We start from the raw sequence: 17,701 nt of genomic DNA on the forward strand, positions 1-17,701 counted from the left end.
ACATCAAAGGAAAGTTTTTTCATTCATGTCTACTGCTTATCTGCTTCTCATTTTTCAGTCAAGGCCTCACTCTTGAATCTATTTATTCAGACTGGCTGGATACACCTGGAATTCCGAAGGTAAGACACAAAAGCGCAAACGGCCCAATGTATTTTGAGCTGTTTGGTTAATTAGGAAAGATTGAATGCACTCTGATAGTGTATACGAGTGCTGAGACTGTGTGTTTGGATCCTGTGTCTGGTTCACACTTCAGTGAATTCAAATTTCATTTTATAACCTTGCATTCAGATGTTATTCAAGTCTGGAATTGTATGCCTTCATCACTAATTTTAGCGCTATTTAGCTTTGCTAGCCTGTTTAAACAGTGGTGCCATTAGTGCTTAATACAGATGATTATGAAATCATGCAGGGTAAATGTAATCCATTCACGTGACTCATCGTCTCTGTTCCGAGTCACTCAGGTTATTATTGGATTTGATGATTGTTAAACACTTTGGGAGGAAATTTATCTTGATCCCAGGCTGAGATAATGTTTCTGCTGCAGCATTAATCTTGATGCATAGCCCTCAGAAGGGTGTGCCCACTCTTCCCTGCTGAATTCTACAGCAAAGGAGAACCTCCATTACTGTAAGTGCTGTGGAATCTGTGACTGAAGTTGACACACAGTTGAGTGCTTCAAATCAAGCCAAAGAGTCTCGAGGTAAAGATCATGAGCGCTTCCTCTTACTGGTTTCAACTCAGCGAAATCCGTTCAGATTGAGAAATTTCACTCTTTTCCTGAGACAGGGGTTAACCACAATGTGTCACGCTGAACTGTACGTCTTGGGCTGTAAATACACTAAAAAAGCATCTACGGAATGCCATTTGAGACTAATATTGAATACTTAAATATGTTGCTGTTAATTAATTAATATTATCATTCTTTAACATTCAGGAAAACGTTATTTTGCACTGAGGAAATTGGAGGAGACCGTACATTAATCTGATAGAGTGCTTTTCTCAAGCACTGAATCATTTCATGGGTAAAATTATGAATTAACTTACAGAGAGCTGGAAGCATAGCAGACGAGTGCTTGGTCAGTTTATCCTTCAAACAGTATATTTTCAAACAGACCATTGGCATTATTTTCTTATTTCAGCAACACAAAATATATCATCAGCATGGTCCAAAAATTTCATCTTTATCCTTGTTTTATGCAACAGTCTATGCTTTGGCAAGCATTTACTAGCGCACAAGTATCAGTTTAGTTATTTTAACTATAATTCCCAAATTGTAGGCTGTGGGCTTGATAACATGGACTTGAATGTACCTCAAAACAAATAATGACAGGAAACAGTTGGCTTCACAATAAACACTCGTTCTCTCACAAACACAAGGCACAAGAGACACACACACCCATAGAATGACTAATGAGATAGAAATAGAGCTCTTTTTCCACTCGACTATTTGTATAAACATTGGGTATTTGTGAGTATGTTGGGATTTTGCGGTGGGCCTGTCTTACTCTCATGGCCTTATTAAACTGCTCACACAGTGGGCTATGGAATAGATTCCTATATTCAAATTCAAATATTTGTAATTACAAGAGAAAATGGGATTTCTACAAATATCTCCTCGTATCAGCAGGTGTGTGAGCTGGTGTCAGAGGCATCAGGATGCATAAAGGTGTGTTGAGGAATAAAGTGACATTCACTCAAATGTCAGCCATGCCTCCTCAGTCCGGTGTGAAGCCATAAATGTCTCTCTCACCTTTCTGTTCTGAGTGTGTGTATGTGTCTTAGTGCTTCTCTTTCTACCTGTGTGTTGAGGAACTCTTTGTGACTGTGTGTGTGCATGTTTTTAAGTGAACAAAGGAAGGGGAAGGAGCTAGAGACAGAAAGAGAGAAGAGACATGGTCAGGGCTATGATAATGATAATGGCAGAGTTTTACAGGCACGATGTCTGATTGAACCCTGAAGGCGGGGTTAGGTCCAGACTGAGAGCTGCCATTAGAGCAATAATGCAGCCATGCAAGCCATCTCTTGTTAGCAGGAGCAGTTTACTGCCTAAGAGCTCTGGACTGCACACTGCCTTACTCCAAATATGCTCCCACTTCACACAAATACCTTCACACACATCTGCACACACTGACTCGCCTTTTTGTCTAGAGTCACTAGAGATGCATCAAAACCATTTTTCTCAGCCTGTGTACGAGTACATGTTTTTGGTACTGATGCCAATACTGAAATTAGTAACATACTTAGTATTTATTATTCAGCAATGTCGCAGATCTTATTTAGACTGATTTCACTGGTTTAAAGAGTGACCATGAAAAATGTAAACATGTCTGTCCATTCACTGAAGATACTAGAGTTGCTCTTTATAATGTTAGCAAGCTTTTAAATAAAGTACATTATCTAGCTTCTTTGGAATGAGTAGGGTTGCAGTGGAGATGAGCAGGTTTTGTTTCACTTCGGAAAAGCGCTTCTGTACAGCTCTAAGTCTCAGAATGTCCAATATTGGGTAGAAGATATTATTGTCACTCACCTAGAGTAACCTGTAGACTTTTTTTTCCCTCACCTAGCCTTGCGTGTGCTGCTTTCAATGAACTCCTCACACTGAGTTTTATGTTTGATATTTGTGTGTTTATGTTTTGTTTGTGTGTTTTATGAGGTTACTTGTATTATAGGAAGATATTGGTATTGATGCATCGCTATTCACAACAACACACTTCGCTTCACGTTCCACAGTTCTGCACTGAACAGGCAGCAAACATCTCAATCATAGCTGTGATTGTGTTAACACCTACAGATGAGCACTGGAAGAGTTATTACTTCACTGCAGGTCCTAATTAAAGAGAGGGAATTTTGCCATGAGGATTGGACTGATATTGACTATGAAAATGCTTTCCAACAAACAGATTACGATTCATTAGTCGGTAACAGAATTGGATTTTCCCAGCCATTGCTGTTCTCAACCACTAAATGCCTCTACTTATTATTCAGTCATTTGCCCTAAAGTTATTCTGTAACTGCTATGAATTATTCAGTAACTACAGTGAAGCTAATAGGAAATGTATGTAGTTACAGAAAAAGGGATGTTAAGACTGGAGCCATTGACAGGTCCTAGGGGTTAAATTTTAAATAGTCCATGTCGAGTCTATGTCATCTCACCCTCACTTCCAAGCCAAGCCTGAAATCTTTTCATTGCCATTCAAGTTTACCTGCCTATATACACCTCACTGCAAAATTCAGTAAAGATTTTCTGTTCCAAATCTCATAAGCTCACGTCCAAGTTGGCACATAAATACGCAATCCCGAGTCAGGTCACAAGTCATGACAAAAGTAGTTTTGCAAGCCAGACTGATTGCTTTAGCTAGAGTCTGGTACATTGTATTCAGCAAACAAACAGGTTCTCATGTTTATTGAGTATTAATTGTTTCAGATGAAACTCTGCAGTAAATATGTGAAGCACTTCACTGACTGTATCTTGCTGCAGAAAGCTCACTGTGTTCAAAAGTTTTCATGTTTCCACATTGGAAACCAGTGCATGAATTTTAAATACGGAATAATTTAAAATACATTTATTATATGGTAAATTTAGGACTCATGTACTACATCACAGCCTGGGAAGACCAGTCTGTGGGATCTGCCAGCTCCTGAGCCTTTGTCCACACTGTTCTTCTGTGTATACACACACACACACACATACACGCACAAACACACACACATACACACACATACATACACTCACACAATCTCACAGATACATCCAGAACCTGTATTAGTGAATATAGAATACAAAAATACATAAACACAGTTCTGTAGTGGAAAAGTTCTCATGAATGTGTGTGTATGTGGTATTAGGTTTCTCATTTATACTTGTGTGTGTGAGAAAGAGAGAGGTGGAGAGTAAGAGAGTGCTATAGCTCCTCCCCAGGCTGTATAGGAGAAAGCAGTGTTTGATTACAATGAGGTTCTGCTCCCAGACGTGAACTGCTACTGCTGTCTGGCTTTCACTGGATACCAGCTACCGCACATCTGTCTCTCTCTGTCTCTCTTTCTCACTTTCTTTTTCTCACTCACTTTTGCTTCTCACCTATTCTAACCTCCCTGTCTTCATTATCACTATTCCCTGCCTGTCTTTCCCTTCTCCCTTTCCCTCTGTCAATTTCTGCTCTTGTCCTCTCCTTATTCTCTGCTGTCTCTCTTTTGCTGGGTTTTTCTCACTCACCCACCGTGTGTGTGTGTGTGTGTGTGTGTGTGTGTGCGGGAGAGAGAGAGAGAGAGAGCGCGCGAGAGAAGAGCAGTGTACTGGCAGAGCAGACTGTAATAAGGTTAAGTGCAGCTTGCGTGAGAGCTTGAAGGAAGGAGAGAGAGAATGTAAGAGAGAGACCGGACGACTGGAGGAGTGGATCAGAAAGGAATTGACGCCCCATTTCAAGTTAATGAGGGAATTTTTCCTTCTCTCTCCCTCTCTGCCTCTCTTTCTTTCCACTCAACATTCTCCTCCTCTCTTCCTCTCCTCCAGTGGCTTGGTGAAGCCAGCTCGACGTGGTCACACTCTCCGCCAGTCACACAAGTCACAGAGGAGGTAAGTCCATTCTGATTACTTGTGATCTTAGCAATACTGTGGAACAGCTGTTTACCAGTTTACAAACTGCGCAGAAGATTTTATATTTCATTTAGCACTTGTGGTAGTTGAGTTTTTAGCTGTGTGATATGTGAAGTGTTTGGTTCATTGTGCTTTTCTTGAGCCCCTTATAATATATATGTGCAAACGTTTTGAGGTTAGTCGTGGCTGGAGCATCACTCAGCGGCTGAGAGGCGAAATCACAGACTATTCTATTTTGGAATGGAGACTAAAAACAGATGCTTTTTTTTTAACTGTGTGTGTGCTGCAGGTGACATTTAGCCACTTCATATAGTGCTCAATATTTGGAATGGTATTAATTTGTCTGTGAATGTACCTATTTATTAGTTTGTGAGTGTGCTTGTTTATTAGTTTGTCTGTGAATATGCCCGTTTATTAGTTTGTCTGTAGGTGTGCTTGTTTATTAATTTGTCTGTGAGTGTGCTTGTTTATTAGTTTGTCTGTGAGTGTGCTTGTTTATTAGTTTGTCTGTGAGTGTGCTTGTTTATTAATTTGTCTGTGAGTGTGCTTGTTTGTTAGTTTGTCTGTAAGTGTGCTTGTAGAGGTAGAGTTTAGCAATATGATAATGTAATATGTACAATATGTATTGTGATACTTTATCAGCAATCAGCCTCTCAGAGAGTCTCGCATATCAGTACTGACCGACTCCAGTGTTACACCTTGACTTGCAAATGTTTCATTTTTCCCTCCTCTTCTGCGATAATTGATTTTCGTATGTAAAGTATAAATATTACTGAAACCATAGGGTTTTTTTTTTGGTATTCTGTTTTGCTGGTTCTTTTTCAGCTAACCTGAATATCGTGATATATTTAGTGTATTGTGAAATGATATTTTTGTCACACTGCCGACCCTTAATCCAAGCTTGCATGAAGTGTGTGTGTGTGTGTGTGTTTAAGAGACAGAGAGTACTGTGGCTCCACTGGTATTGCAAAGACGCCTTGTAGGCTGCATATTTGATTGTGTGTGTGTGTGTGTGTGTGTGTGTGTGAGAGAGAGAGAGAGAGAGAGAGAGAGAGAGATGCCTAATGAAAGATGCCTAATTTTGTCTCATAATAAACAATGTACATGTTGTTATACATTATGCTTCCCTCTCAAGCGTATTGTCTGTTGAGTACTCTTTTTCTCTTTCTGTCTCTCACTCTATTTCTCTGCAGGTTGTAAAATGGGTGCACCTCAGTGGTGGCACTCGAAAGGGCACCAAGCGGAAGAGAGCGGGGCCCAAGGTGAACTTCAAAGAGGTAAGACCCTGCCAAGCTGGCTTTAAATAGCTCCTGTGTCACCCTCACATCCTCCTCTGTCTCGTCCTCTTCTGCCTCCTCACTTGGTTTTATCTTTTTTTTTTTTTTTTTTTTTTTTTTAAATCTAATTGTCCCTTACATCCACTAGCAGATTCTTTTCTCCACTGGCTTTGCATTTGTTCGAGTTTGCACGTATGATTTTTTGTTTAGTGTTGTGGCGTGACATTATCAGACCTGACTTTGTGGTGTTAAGAGCTAAGGAAGGGCCCAGTACAGGGAAATGGGGGTGGGCATTGTTCTTTGCCCATATTTCTTGGCAATGAAGTACCAGGAAGAGACAGACGAGGACAATCAAGGATTTGAAAACTTGTCCTGAAATGGCTTGGCTGGTCATTCTGCATGACATCATGGGACAGCCGTGACTCAGCTCATTTTGTGTTTTCCTGAGGAAGTGTTTAAAATGGCCCTCACCAGCGCTGCCTGTTGCTCCGTGTGCGTGTGTGCGTGTGTGCGTGCATAAGGATAGCGGCTGCTGTTTCTTTCCACCCTCAAGTCATTTATCTAGTACACATAATTATGCACAGAGACAAACTCATAGTAAAATAAGAGTAATCAAAAATTGATGTTTAGATATACTGGAAAACAGTAGGACTTGACGTAAGCGTTCGTGTTCGCCGTTACAGTAAATGGGTTTACCTCATACATTACATCTCAATAGCAAAAATGTGTCTGTGTGTGTGTGTTTCTGATTGGGCCCTGTTTGAGTTTCAGCAGTGAGGTCATTTCTGTTCTGGGTCTCTAGTCTTGTCACATCGGTGGTAGGGTTTTGTGTGTGTGAGGGTGTGTATGGCTGGAGAATGTGCTAGAACACAATGCCTCTTTACAAACTTGTGTGAGCAGTAAAACACTTGAAAGGACCATTAACAGGAGACTTGTTGACTGTGTTGTGTCAAAAACGTTACACTCAACATTCAGGAATTTCTAGAAATCTGCACAGTTTACTGAAAATGCCTGTATTTGTCGCATGTTTTGGATTACTTTAATTTATGGTAATGTATATTTTCCATCCTGTAATTTTAATAAAGAACTTTCCAACTGTGCTTACAAGGAGAGAAATTTAGTTTTGAGTTCGCTAATATCTGCTCTTTGAAAAATGTCTGAAACGCACAAGACACGTTGTGAGCACGGCTTCGCACCTACCTGGCAGGTTAATGTGTTTGCTTTAAGTAACTTCAGAGAATTGTGGGATGGGGATAGAGGGTGAAGGGGGGGTCCATGAAAGGAAAGAAAGGCCAATTACAGTCTAGTTGGCTCCGTACAATGGGCCGGGTGGAGAGAGAGGGAGAACGAAAGAGCGATTGTTTGAAGTGCTGCCATAAAAGCCAGCCTGAAAGGAAACACTAGTGACCCCTCACACACACACACTCACACACTACTCCCCCCTTCATCCCAGTGCCTGCTAGCAGAGGATGGCGGGAGCCCCCGAGTCCTCCAGGTGTATTTTATATTACTTATTCACAGACTTCAAAAACGGGTGCCCCATCCCCTGCCTGTTCATAAATCAGGTTTGGGTGCTGCTCTTAAACAGAGGAGAGCACTGGGCCCCAGCGCGCAGCCGTTCCCCACAGTAATTACATCATTGCTAATTGGCGCTGTCGAGGGCCAGACACCCCCAACCAACTCCAGACTGAGATCAGGGTCATTTTAATGTGAAATGAAAGTTTTGCACCGGAAAAGATTCGAGTTTTATTGCCTCCTTTAGTGAGTGGGTGTGCATGAGTGGATATGTGTGTTGAGGGAGGTTTGCTGTGGTGTATTAGTTACGCTTATGTGGTAATGAGATTCATTTTGCTTCATTTTCTTCTAAATTAGGGAGAGCGTTTCCCTGCACTGGCTAATTTTTAGAGAGAGAGAGAGAGAGAAGAAAGAGAAAGCGAGAGTGACTCCAGTATCATCTCAGCTTTCAGACATTTTCTTGTCTCTTATCCCATCATTGCATGGGATGAAATAAAAATGAACGTGAATGCTATCAACATTAAGTCATCGGTTTTCTGTTTGATAGTATGTGCTCTATCTGTTCCATTAGCTAATGGGTAACTGGAAATCCAAATAAAAGAGGAAGCTCTTCACCCGTTTGAGGTTTACGTCTTGGGAAATCGCTTTCAGTTCACATAGCACAGAGGCTGAGAATGAAAAGGTTCATTTTTATGAGCAAGTTGTTCTCCTGTCCTTAACCGCTTTAACTAAAAGGATCTGTCTGTGGGTCCAGATGTATATTCATCACTACATACTTTTCCTGTTAGTTTCACTGGAGTTATTGAGTAATAAACTGAGTGTTTGTAGGAGGTAATATACAGCAGGAATTCTCAGTTTCATTCCTGCTCTCAACACACCTCATAGAGGGCTTGATCGTCACCTCACGAGGTGCGTTCATGTACTATGGCCACTTAAAACGTTTAAAAGTATGTAATAAGGATTAAACTGTAAGATTAGAGCATATTAGTGGGTTAATACATTAGAGGCTTGTTAAATATGAGTATAAAACATTATGGGGGAAAAATAATGTTAAAAAAGCACTCTGTATACACAGTAGTGTCGGATTGTGTTCAGTGCTAACCAGACATTAGCATGCTTATACAACAGTGTTTGCTCTACTGTGTATTTTTCATTATAATGTGTGTTTAAAAAACAATTACAATTTTGAGATGGAAACCGAGACAGCACGTCAAATTAAATCATTGCTTGCCATGTTGGTTTTGTCGATTCAGTCAAGGCAATTTTTACCTGCAGTGTATATACTATGTATTGTAACTGAACACAAATTTATTATTCGAATTAAACAGTGGATTCTAAATGAAAACAAATACAGATAAACATAGTAGGTGCAGTATTCCCACAGAAATCCCACAGAACATTTAGTTAGGAAATCTTCCCAGAAAATCATACAGGCATTGTAATGAAATGGCACTTAAAGGACCCCATTTTGACTCGCAGGGGCACTGCGCCCCAGCATCGTCGTAGACTGATTCTGTTCTTTCTGAAATACAGCAAACCCAAAACTGAAGTAAATCTGGTAAGATATTATTAGTTGGCTATTGTTGTCAGCTATAAATAACTGTTTCTTGATTTGGGAAGGATGTTCTTGTTTTAAAAGATAGTTCCCTAGCTTACTCTGTCACTTCAGATAGAAAGCTTTTAAGGGATTAGACCGATTATGGACAGCTGTGAAGCAGCTGATGAACTTTAGAAGTTCAGGAGTTGAATAAAGTTATGTTCTGCAACTATTTGTTGTTAAAATTTGTGAGTGGAAAAAATGAGTTCTTATTCCCAGCAGCCCCCCCCCCTTAAAGGCCAAACTAGACCACACCCACTTCTAAATGTTTAACTTTTAAATCTGAATATAGATAAAGATATGAATATTCTGAGCACTAAACAGATACAGATACAGGCAATGAGTTACACTACTAGTATATATAATAAATGTGTTCATTTTGCTGGTTTAAATGGTTTATTGTAGATTTATTTTGTATATTTATATAATTTTTAATGTCAAGACTGACAAACTAAAAACTAATTGTAGTTAGTGAAATGAAATTTCTGAAAACATACATATTGAAAAATTTCCCATGATATCAGTGTGGAAAACTCTATAAATAGAGCATATAATACCACAGTTGATATATAATACCACAGTTGAATGATGTTTTTCCATGGTGTTGCCACCCACGAATAAGAACTTCTAAATCCCAGTTTAACCCCTGATCATTGTAAAAAGTGTCCATTACACTTCATTTCTGCGAACATAATACATCTGTGTGATGTTAGTACATTAATTATATATATTTGTATTTCTCAGTGTGAACACAAAAGTCAGCTTAGTATTGTTACTCAACATAGTGCATAAGTATGGAATCTGAGGCTTGCAAGCAGAGCTGCTGAATTTAGGAAACTCCCACTTCATGCTGCCTTTGTTTTGCCCGAGATGTCTTTTGTGACGGTTGGTATTTGACGTTATGTGTGTACACTGTATGTTGTATATTTTGGTTGTTTTTCTTTGCTGCCCTTTTGCTGCAGGAACGTGTATCCAGTAAATCTGTTTTCCTCTCCTCATCTCTGCTTCATGTCTGTTTTCCCCTTGTCTGAGTGGCTAAATCTGATTTATGAAGCTGAGAGGAAATGGACGTACGGCCTCTCATGCTGCTCTCCAAAGCATCACAGAGATACAAGTGCACTGAGTTGGATACTGTAGATATATATTGTGCGTGTGTGTGTGTGTGTGTGTGTGTGTGTGTGTGTGTGTTTGAAAGGAGAATAGACTGGGCTAGAATCCCACTCCCTCTGTTACTAGACTGGAGCATGAATCTATGGGATCTCAGAAAGAAACAAACACAATAATCCATAAACAAAAAGAAAACACACCCAAACTTTTCCCCTGATGCCCCTCGGCTGTTTGTGTGTGTGTTTATGTGTGTGTTTGTGTGTGTGTTTATGTGTGTGTACAAGAGACCAGTGGTGTGTTTTTGATTTGCGTATCATTCTTCCATTACATGAACTTTCTGGACTTTGGGGAAAAATAGAGCCTGCATGTCCTACACTAGTTCTGAAAGGAGAGTGTTACACATGTGCGCTCACAAACACACACCTACACACACACACGCACACACACACGTGTTAGAAACAGGACACTTTGCCAATCACTGTGACCTGCTTGCATGAGGCACGTTGAGTGTTTCCAGTGTGTGTGTATGTGTGTTTATGTGTGTGTAAGAATGGTCCAGGGGCTATGTTCAAACGAAGAGGATCATGTGAAGGGCAAGAGCTGCCGAGAGGAAAAATGCTGGAGAGAATATGCCATGAAGTCATGTGCTTTTTATTATGCACACACATTACACGCACGTTACACTCTACATTCCTCACATAAGAGAGATTTTAGGCAACACGCAATCATTTAACCAGCTAAAGTCAGCAAAACCAGCTAATGTTACACTGAAATGTTGTCTTCAGATATAATTAATCTGATAATGCTATTGGGATTTAAACAGAAAGATTCATTCTGACAGCCTAAATGGAAATGTGTTGATCAGGATGGATATAAACGATAACACACTGTAAAAGTGTTCATAATGGAAACACGCATAATATAGGCTATAGAAACTGAAAATCAAGATGCACTTATCATATTTTTGAACTCTGAATCGAAATCTATTAGGTACCTAGATATTCAGCCTGTGTGTGTGCATGTGTGTGTTTGTGTTTTTACTCATGGTGGATGTGATCCATGTGGTCATAAGGAGGAGGAGAAATATAGGATGTATATTACTTTAGATGGACTCCATCACTAGAGAACCACAAACACATCATCATTTACTACCTTTAAATATGACCTGATATGAATATTTTTAAAAAGATCAAAGCAAGATTGCATGCTTTCTACTGATTCTTTCTCTTTGATTCTTTCTCTAGCTATCCATTTTAGTGTCGAAAATTTTGAAGTTTCATTATTTTATCATTTCATGAATATATTATTTAAAACTGAGATAAATCAATTTGAGCTGTTTGTATGAAAGAGTAATATCCGGACATCCTGTTCACACACTATTTCCTTTAAGTTTTGTAAAGCCATATATATTTCACATAAAGAGTAACATATGGTTCTAATGGTGTTAATTGTAGTCATCTCATAATGACTATAATATTGGCTCAGTTGATACAGTCCTCTAAACATAGGCCTGCTTTTTTCATAACAGATGTCCAGTGTAAAGTTGGACATCTCTGTGGACCACTTTACCAATACTAACTACAGACTTATTTTGACAGTACTTACCATATGAATACTTACCACTTGCCCTCATGCGTATGCGTGTGTAGTGTAGTGTAGTGTATAGACAGTATGTTGTGTTGTAGTGTAAGTTACAGGTTAAAGAGGCGCTTGAAGAATACAGTCAAACTGATACTGAGAGACAGAAACACAAACTAGTCTGGTGTCTTCTCTGTGTGGAATTGTGTGGTGTATGGTGTCCAATTCCAATCACTATTCTTTAATGGTTCACTTCAGCAATCTGACCACTCTGGCTCTCTCTTTCAACGCCTGAGCTTTTTGCGGAATTTTCTCAGAGGACTCTGGCTGGAGGTTTAGGCAGCTTTTAATGTGAGTGCTTCCCTGAAAGAGATAAAAGAAAGAAAAAAAATCAAGATCTCTGTGTCATTTAATCCCATCTGTGTTTCTGTCTTTCTCGCGCAAACTGAAAAGGCATCAGCCAGGAAATATACAGTCACATACAGCATTAACCGATTATTCATGCCACCCCCCTCCCTCCACCACCGTTCGACACCGAAACTCCAGCTGGTTTCGAGTAAAGTAGCAATTTGTGCGTAAGTGCTCCCTCATAAATGTGCAGTAGCCCATAGTGGTCAATCAAATTGCTGTTTTTTTCCCTGATGTCTAGCCCCTATGAAGGGGCCTCGTCTGGTGGGGAAATGAAATCAATGCTCCCACATTAAAAAAAAAAAAAAAAAGTCTATGCTCTGTGAACTCAGCCATTTCTTTCACTGCTAAGCACAACTTGAAAACATCTGTCAGATGGAGAAAGCAAGGTTTTTCGGTAATGAGCGAAGGAGACGGCAACTCCCACAGACGACTCTGATGCTATTAAACTTGCTCTGTGCTCTGTTCCTCCTCCTCCACACCTCCCTCTCCATCTTGGAGGGTCTATGGGGATAAACTTGTAAAGCCAACAGCGTTGATGGCCTTCGCTTTAATGTAAGCGCCTGGTACCACTGGGTCTGACAGAGCTAGGGATTATTGAGGGAAAAACATGAATCTAATAACTGTGACTTTTCAGAAGGCTTTTCTTTTCCGATTGTTGTGGAGTTAGATCAATTTGGAACTGTTTGAACTGAGATGCTTCCCTGTCAAGGGGGAAAATTGTTATTGCTGTAGAAATGCTGTTCCACTCTGGGTGTGATTTAAGTAGGAACAGCTATAGCTCTTTCTCTGTGTAAAATTTTTAAAAAAGCCTGAGAGGGTGCTAAAGGTGACAGTTTGCTCAGAGGCACAGCACAGTCCTCTGTTTTAACTTGCCACGATAACTCTTTTTAATAAAGGACTCAGGGACCTACATACAGAGCCAAAGCACAGAGTATTCAGTAAATGCGAATGTAGAGTTCACGCTTTGATAATTAGGTTTATTAGTCGTGTGGTTGGACTTTGGAATCAAGCCCCATATTACAGCTAACATATTACAGCTAAACAAACATCTTTTGTAGCTTATTTTCACAGTTGAAATATAAACATATGGTCAGATTGTGGATAGCTCCAGCTGAAGTGCCAAAGAGGGTGGTGGTGATAGCTCAAAAGCCTGACAACTTGGCTAATGACATAAAGCCCAAAGTTTAACAGCACCTGCTGAAGATTTCTGCATTTGTACCCTTGTTAATGAACCATGAGTTTGTTCCAGAGGGAGTCTGTATGAATAAAAAAATATCTAAAAAATATATGTAAACTAAGATATGCCTGTTTAAAAGAAAGTCCTGGTGGAAGATTACAGACCAAAAAAAGGGGAATATGTCAGGAACTAATACGGAGATGTGTGTGGCAGCTGACTTGAAGTTCATCGAATCCCACAGAAGGAAAACCGTCATCACACCACACACTGTAAGGAGCTCAGCACAGTCGATTGCTATAAGACTACATGGGAAGCCCCTATGGGCGTATTATGGGAGTCCCCTAAAATTTCATTAAAATGTAGCAATGAAATGTTTTCCAATGTGTCTACATTATTCATCACTTTAGGTGAAATTCAATGTTTTCAAATATCTCACTGTAATATCCCGCTGTTCATTCATTCATTTATTCATTCCCCAGACACAGCGCTGATAGAAACTCAGACACTGTGCTTCTCTGGAATCCGACTGCAGATTCAAGTATAGTGTGTTTTAATGGGAAGAATGATTAACACTCATTGAACAACAGGCTTTTAATACATCATTTTAGTCCCGCCCCGAAGCCCTGCGTCTCTGAGGTGAATGGGAGTGTGGACGGGTGGGTTTTGCACAGAAAAAAAAATATCAATGTTTATTGGGCAGTGTGCTCTTTGCTTGTCCAACCAGGATGCAAAGCTTCTGTGGCTCAATGAAACAAGCTGTAATTTGAGTGCAGTTGTTGAATCAACTTCAGCTGCATGGACACAAGCTCCCACCTTCTGGTCCCTTATTTACATGTCATATACATATGTAACCCCTCAGTTTAAATAAATTGTATTTATAAAGTTCTGTTTTATTGTTTGCATTATTTGCAAATTTGTTGTTTGTAAGTCTAGCTAGCTAGTTGTCAACACCTTTTTTTAGCTTGCGGCTTAGCTGCTTTTTGGCACGAAATGGAAGAAACTGCTGATGTTGATTTTAGAAATGTTTTTGATGCTCATACTTATGAGGAGAGAATGGAAAAAAAAAACATGAGGGCAGACCAATGCGCAAGGTTTTAATTCAAAAGTCAGGGAACAAAAACATGTCCTTTCAGCTCTCTTGGCAGCGTGAAATTAATTGGCTGATTGGCAGTGCTCTGTGTTTGTGGGTGTGGGTGTGGGTGTGGGGGGTGGGTCCATAAGTATTTGGACAGTGACATAATTTTCATAATTTTGCCTCTGTACACCACCACAATGGATTTGAAATGAAGCAATCAAGATGTGATTGAAGTGTAGACTTTCAGCTGTAATTCAAGGGGCTTAACAAAAATATTGCATTAACTGTTTATTAATTAACTTATTTATTTCCATTTATAACCAGAATTACAGCCATTTTTTACGTAGTTCCTCCATTTTCACAGGCTCAAAAGTAACTGGACAAACTAACATAATCATAAATATAAGGATTATATGGACCTGACTGTGCACGCACACACACACACACACACACAAGCTTTGCTTCCCCTAAAACCATCATGCACCACTGGTACTCAGATAGAGCTTTTATACTCCAACTTTCTAAGTCACATTTTTTCTTCTGGTGGAGACTGTGAGGTTATTAAATTTGGAAATATTGGACCCATTGCAGGCTTTATCAACTTATAAAGCACACCTTCCAACAACACCTCATTGATTGAACTGTTTAAAATAGCAGGGTAGAAATCCACAGCACAAAGATTCTACTGGATAAAAATGGCATTATGAATTTTAGGCCTTCTGGCGGTGGACCAGGAAAAAACAGCCTTTATCAGATTGGTTTTACGGCACTATATTTGGGTCTAAAATGCACAGGGGTCCGAGAGAGAGTGCATTGCTGGTCCAGGCAGAAATAGCAAGAAGGCTCAATCAGTGGATTCTGGGATAGATGGATAACTGTAATCAGCAGTGTCTGCACACAGAAAGAGCAGAGAGAAAACACACAAGTAAATGTGTGCACATATACAAATTAAGATGATTATTCCAATTTCAGCTCAGTCCAATGCCAATTTTCATGTTAATTTTCATGTTCCCTGTAACACCCTAAACCCTATAACATAGTGGGTTCCATTTCATAAAAACGTCCTTTATCAAGCTACTGTTAAGCATGCTATAAGAACCCTTTTTTGTGTATGTGAATATCAAATAAATCACTTATGATTTGAGGTCAGCGGTAGTTAATTCTTTTCTAGTGTATTAAAGAGCTCCTGACCACGCATAACCCAGCTCCAGCCCTTATTCATCAAAATTGCATAGAAACAAGTGCAGATTAGAGCCACAGAATGATGCACAACGAATCTGTGTCTGATTCATGCAGCTGTCATACATCAGAAAAACAAGCTGTGATTTAAGTACAGTTATTGATTCAACTTCAGCGGCACGGACGCAAACTCCCGCCCGCTGCTCCCTTACGTACATGTCATATACCTATTGTAACACCCCAGTTTATCCTTAAATAAATCTACTTTACAAGAAAAACACGCCCTAATTTATACAGGTGTTGACATAGTGAGCAGAAAAAAGGAAAGCATTCAGCTGGCTATCAAGATTTGAGGAAAAACCAAGGAAAGAAAGGAAAAATACAATACAGTGAAGCTCAGTTAGAGGTGCTTTTGTCTGAGGTGGCTGCAGTGAAGACAGTTGTGGAATATAAACCCCATTACCTACATTTTAGGTATATTTGAGGTTCTTGTGCGTGCAGTCATGATTATCATTATTTACTTTTTCATCGTTTACTTACTATACTTGCTGTACATATTAATCATACTGTAAAGCAAGCATTTTTTCAGGTTGTTAAAATGTTATGCCCGCACTTACATGCTCTCTGACCACACATTTGATCGTACAGACACGCCAAAGATGAAACTGATTAAAAAGAAAACTGATAGTGGGATTTGCGTACGCTTGCTTTCAGGTTTGACTGTATGCAACGTTGGTGAATAAGGATCAGTAAGTATATACAACACAGGCAGTGAGATCAGAATGGGAAGATAAAAGAGAGCAGATATAGACTGCCCTAAGGTGTCTTGTTCTATCTCTTTATCTCTCTGTCCTTTCCCCTACATGTCCCTTCTTCTTTCTGTAACCTTACCTTGGCACTAGCAGAGGCGCATGAAAACGAAAGGAGTTGAACTTCATCATGAGGGGTCTGGATTAAACTAGAATTCATTCCTTCATCATCTTCTGCTGCTCATTTAGTATGAACTTATTGAAGCATACTTAGGAGAAAATCAGTTCATTTAGTGTAATCTTTTAGGTTGTGCATTAGTCACCGCGCAGCAGAAAGATGTAAAGAAACACTGCTGTTGGCTACCAGGCTGGGCTTCTGAGACAGAGTCGGTCAAAGTGAAGCGTAATTCACAGTTTGTGTTTGTTAGAGGGCTCTCAGTGGGACGCTCTGCCATGCGGCTCAGTGAGTGTGTGTGGATGAATCTTTGTGCACTGCCTGTATGGCTTCTCTAATCTCCTTAGAGAGTAACTGCTTGTTCTCTCGTATAATAAGAAAACAATTTGACGATGTATGATTTAATGTTCCTCTCAGTTTCCGAGACTGGAGGAATCTCCAGAGAGTCGCATAGATTTACAGGTATTAAAGCCTGGCCATAACCGGAAACTCTCTTCAGCATCTGCCTGTTACACTTTCCATGTAACTTCATGAACTCATTATGTATTCTTGGATCTTGGTCTGTTCCATGTGTACATTATGTCTGTGTGTCAGAGTGAGTGAAAGTCACTCTGCCTGTGTTTGTTTAAGTTTCACACTTTTACCTTTGTTCTCGGTGTTGTTTTGGCCTGGAGGTTCAGCCAAGCGTGGCGGCAGGAGGGAGAGAATGAGAGAGATCTCTGGGCTGAGTCCATCCCGCATACCTCTGTCAGATCTGGGTCTAAGCCGGGTTCAGGAGCAGGGTTAAAGAAACGGCAGTCCATCTGCAACATGTCTTCAAAGCACTGCAGCTCATTTTCATAACACGTCATGCTAGGGTGTAGTGAGGTGACAGCCAGACGGACCGGATCAGGCTTTTAGCAGAGACTGATATTATCTTTGAGGCCTGTTCGGGGGGCTGCATTTAGACGTGTTTATTTAGATTGTGCCCCTATCTTGCCAATGTACCCTGACTTGAGCTTGAGGAAATTCAAACAACATTTTTTCATGCGCTGGATTGTGAAAAACATGTCTAAGATAAGGAGGGTGAATTACAAATGACAGTCTGTATATTCTGGGGTAATTCTGAAGTCTCAGTGTGGAACATGGTGGTTTACATGTATTTCTCTCTGACACAGTAAGTAGGGAATATTGATTTATATCATTTTGTCAATAATCCATCTTATTCCTACGTGGATTTTTTTATTAATCGCACTTCGTTATTCAGATTACTGCTGATACCTGCGAT

The 17,701-nt window shown here is 39.9% G+C and overlaps 1 protein-coding gene across 6 annotated transcripts in view; it reads left to right on the forward strand.

The window, feature by feature from the left end:
• Positions 1 to 17,701, forward strand: part of aopep (aminopeptidase O (putative)) — a 72,871-nt gene that overhangs the window by 34,732 nt on the left and 20,438 nt on the right. For all 6 annotated transcript variants that reach the window (XM_053236308.1, XM_053236309.1, XM_026914857.3 and 3 more), the window contains 3 exons: positions 59 to 119; positions 4,511 to 4,573; positions 5,788 to 5,871. In XM_053236308.1, coding sequence (XP_053092283.1) covers positions 59 to 119; positions 4,511 to 4,573; positions 5,788 to 5,871 — 208 coding nt within the window. The remainder of the gene's footprint in view (positions 1 to 58; positions 120 to 4,510; positions 4,574 to 5,787; positions 5,872 to 17,701) is intronic.

The sequence above is a fragment of the Pangasianodon hypophthalmus genome, chromosome 8, assembly GCF_027358585.1.
Source record: "Pangasianodon hypophthalmus isolate fPanHyp1 chromosome 8, fPanHyp1.pri, whole genome shotgun sequence".
Lineage (NCBI taxonomy): Eukaryota > Metazoa > Chordata > Actinopteri > Siluriformes > Pangasiidae > Pangasianodon > Pangasianodon hypophthalmus.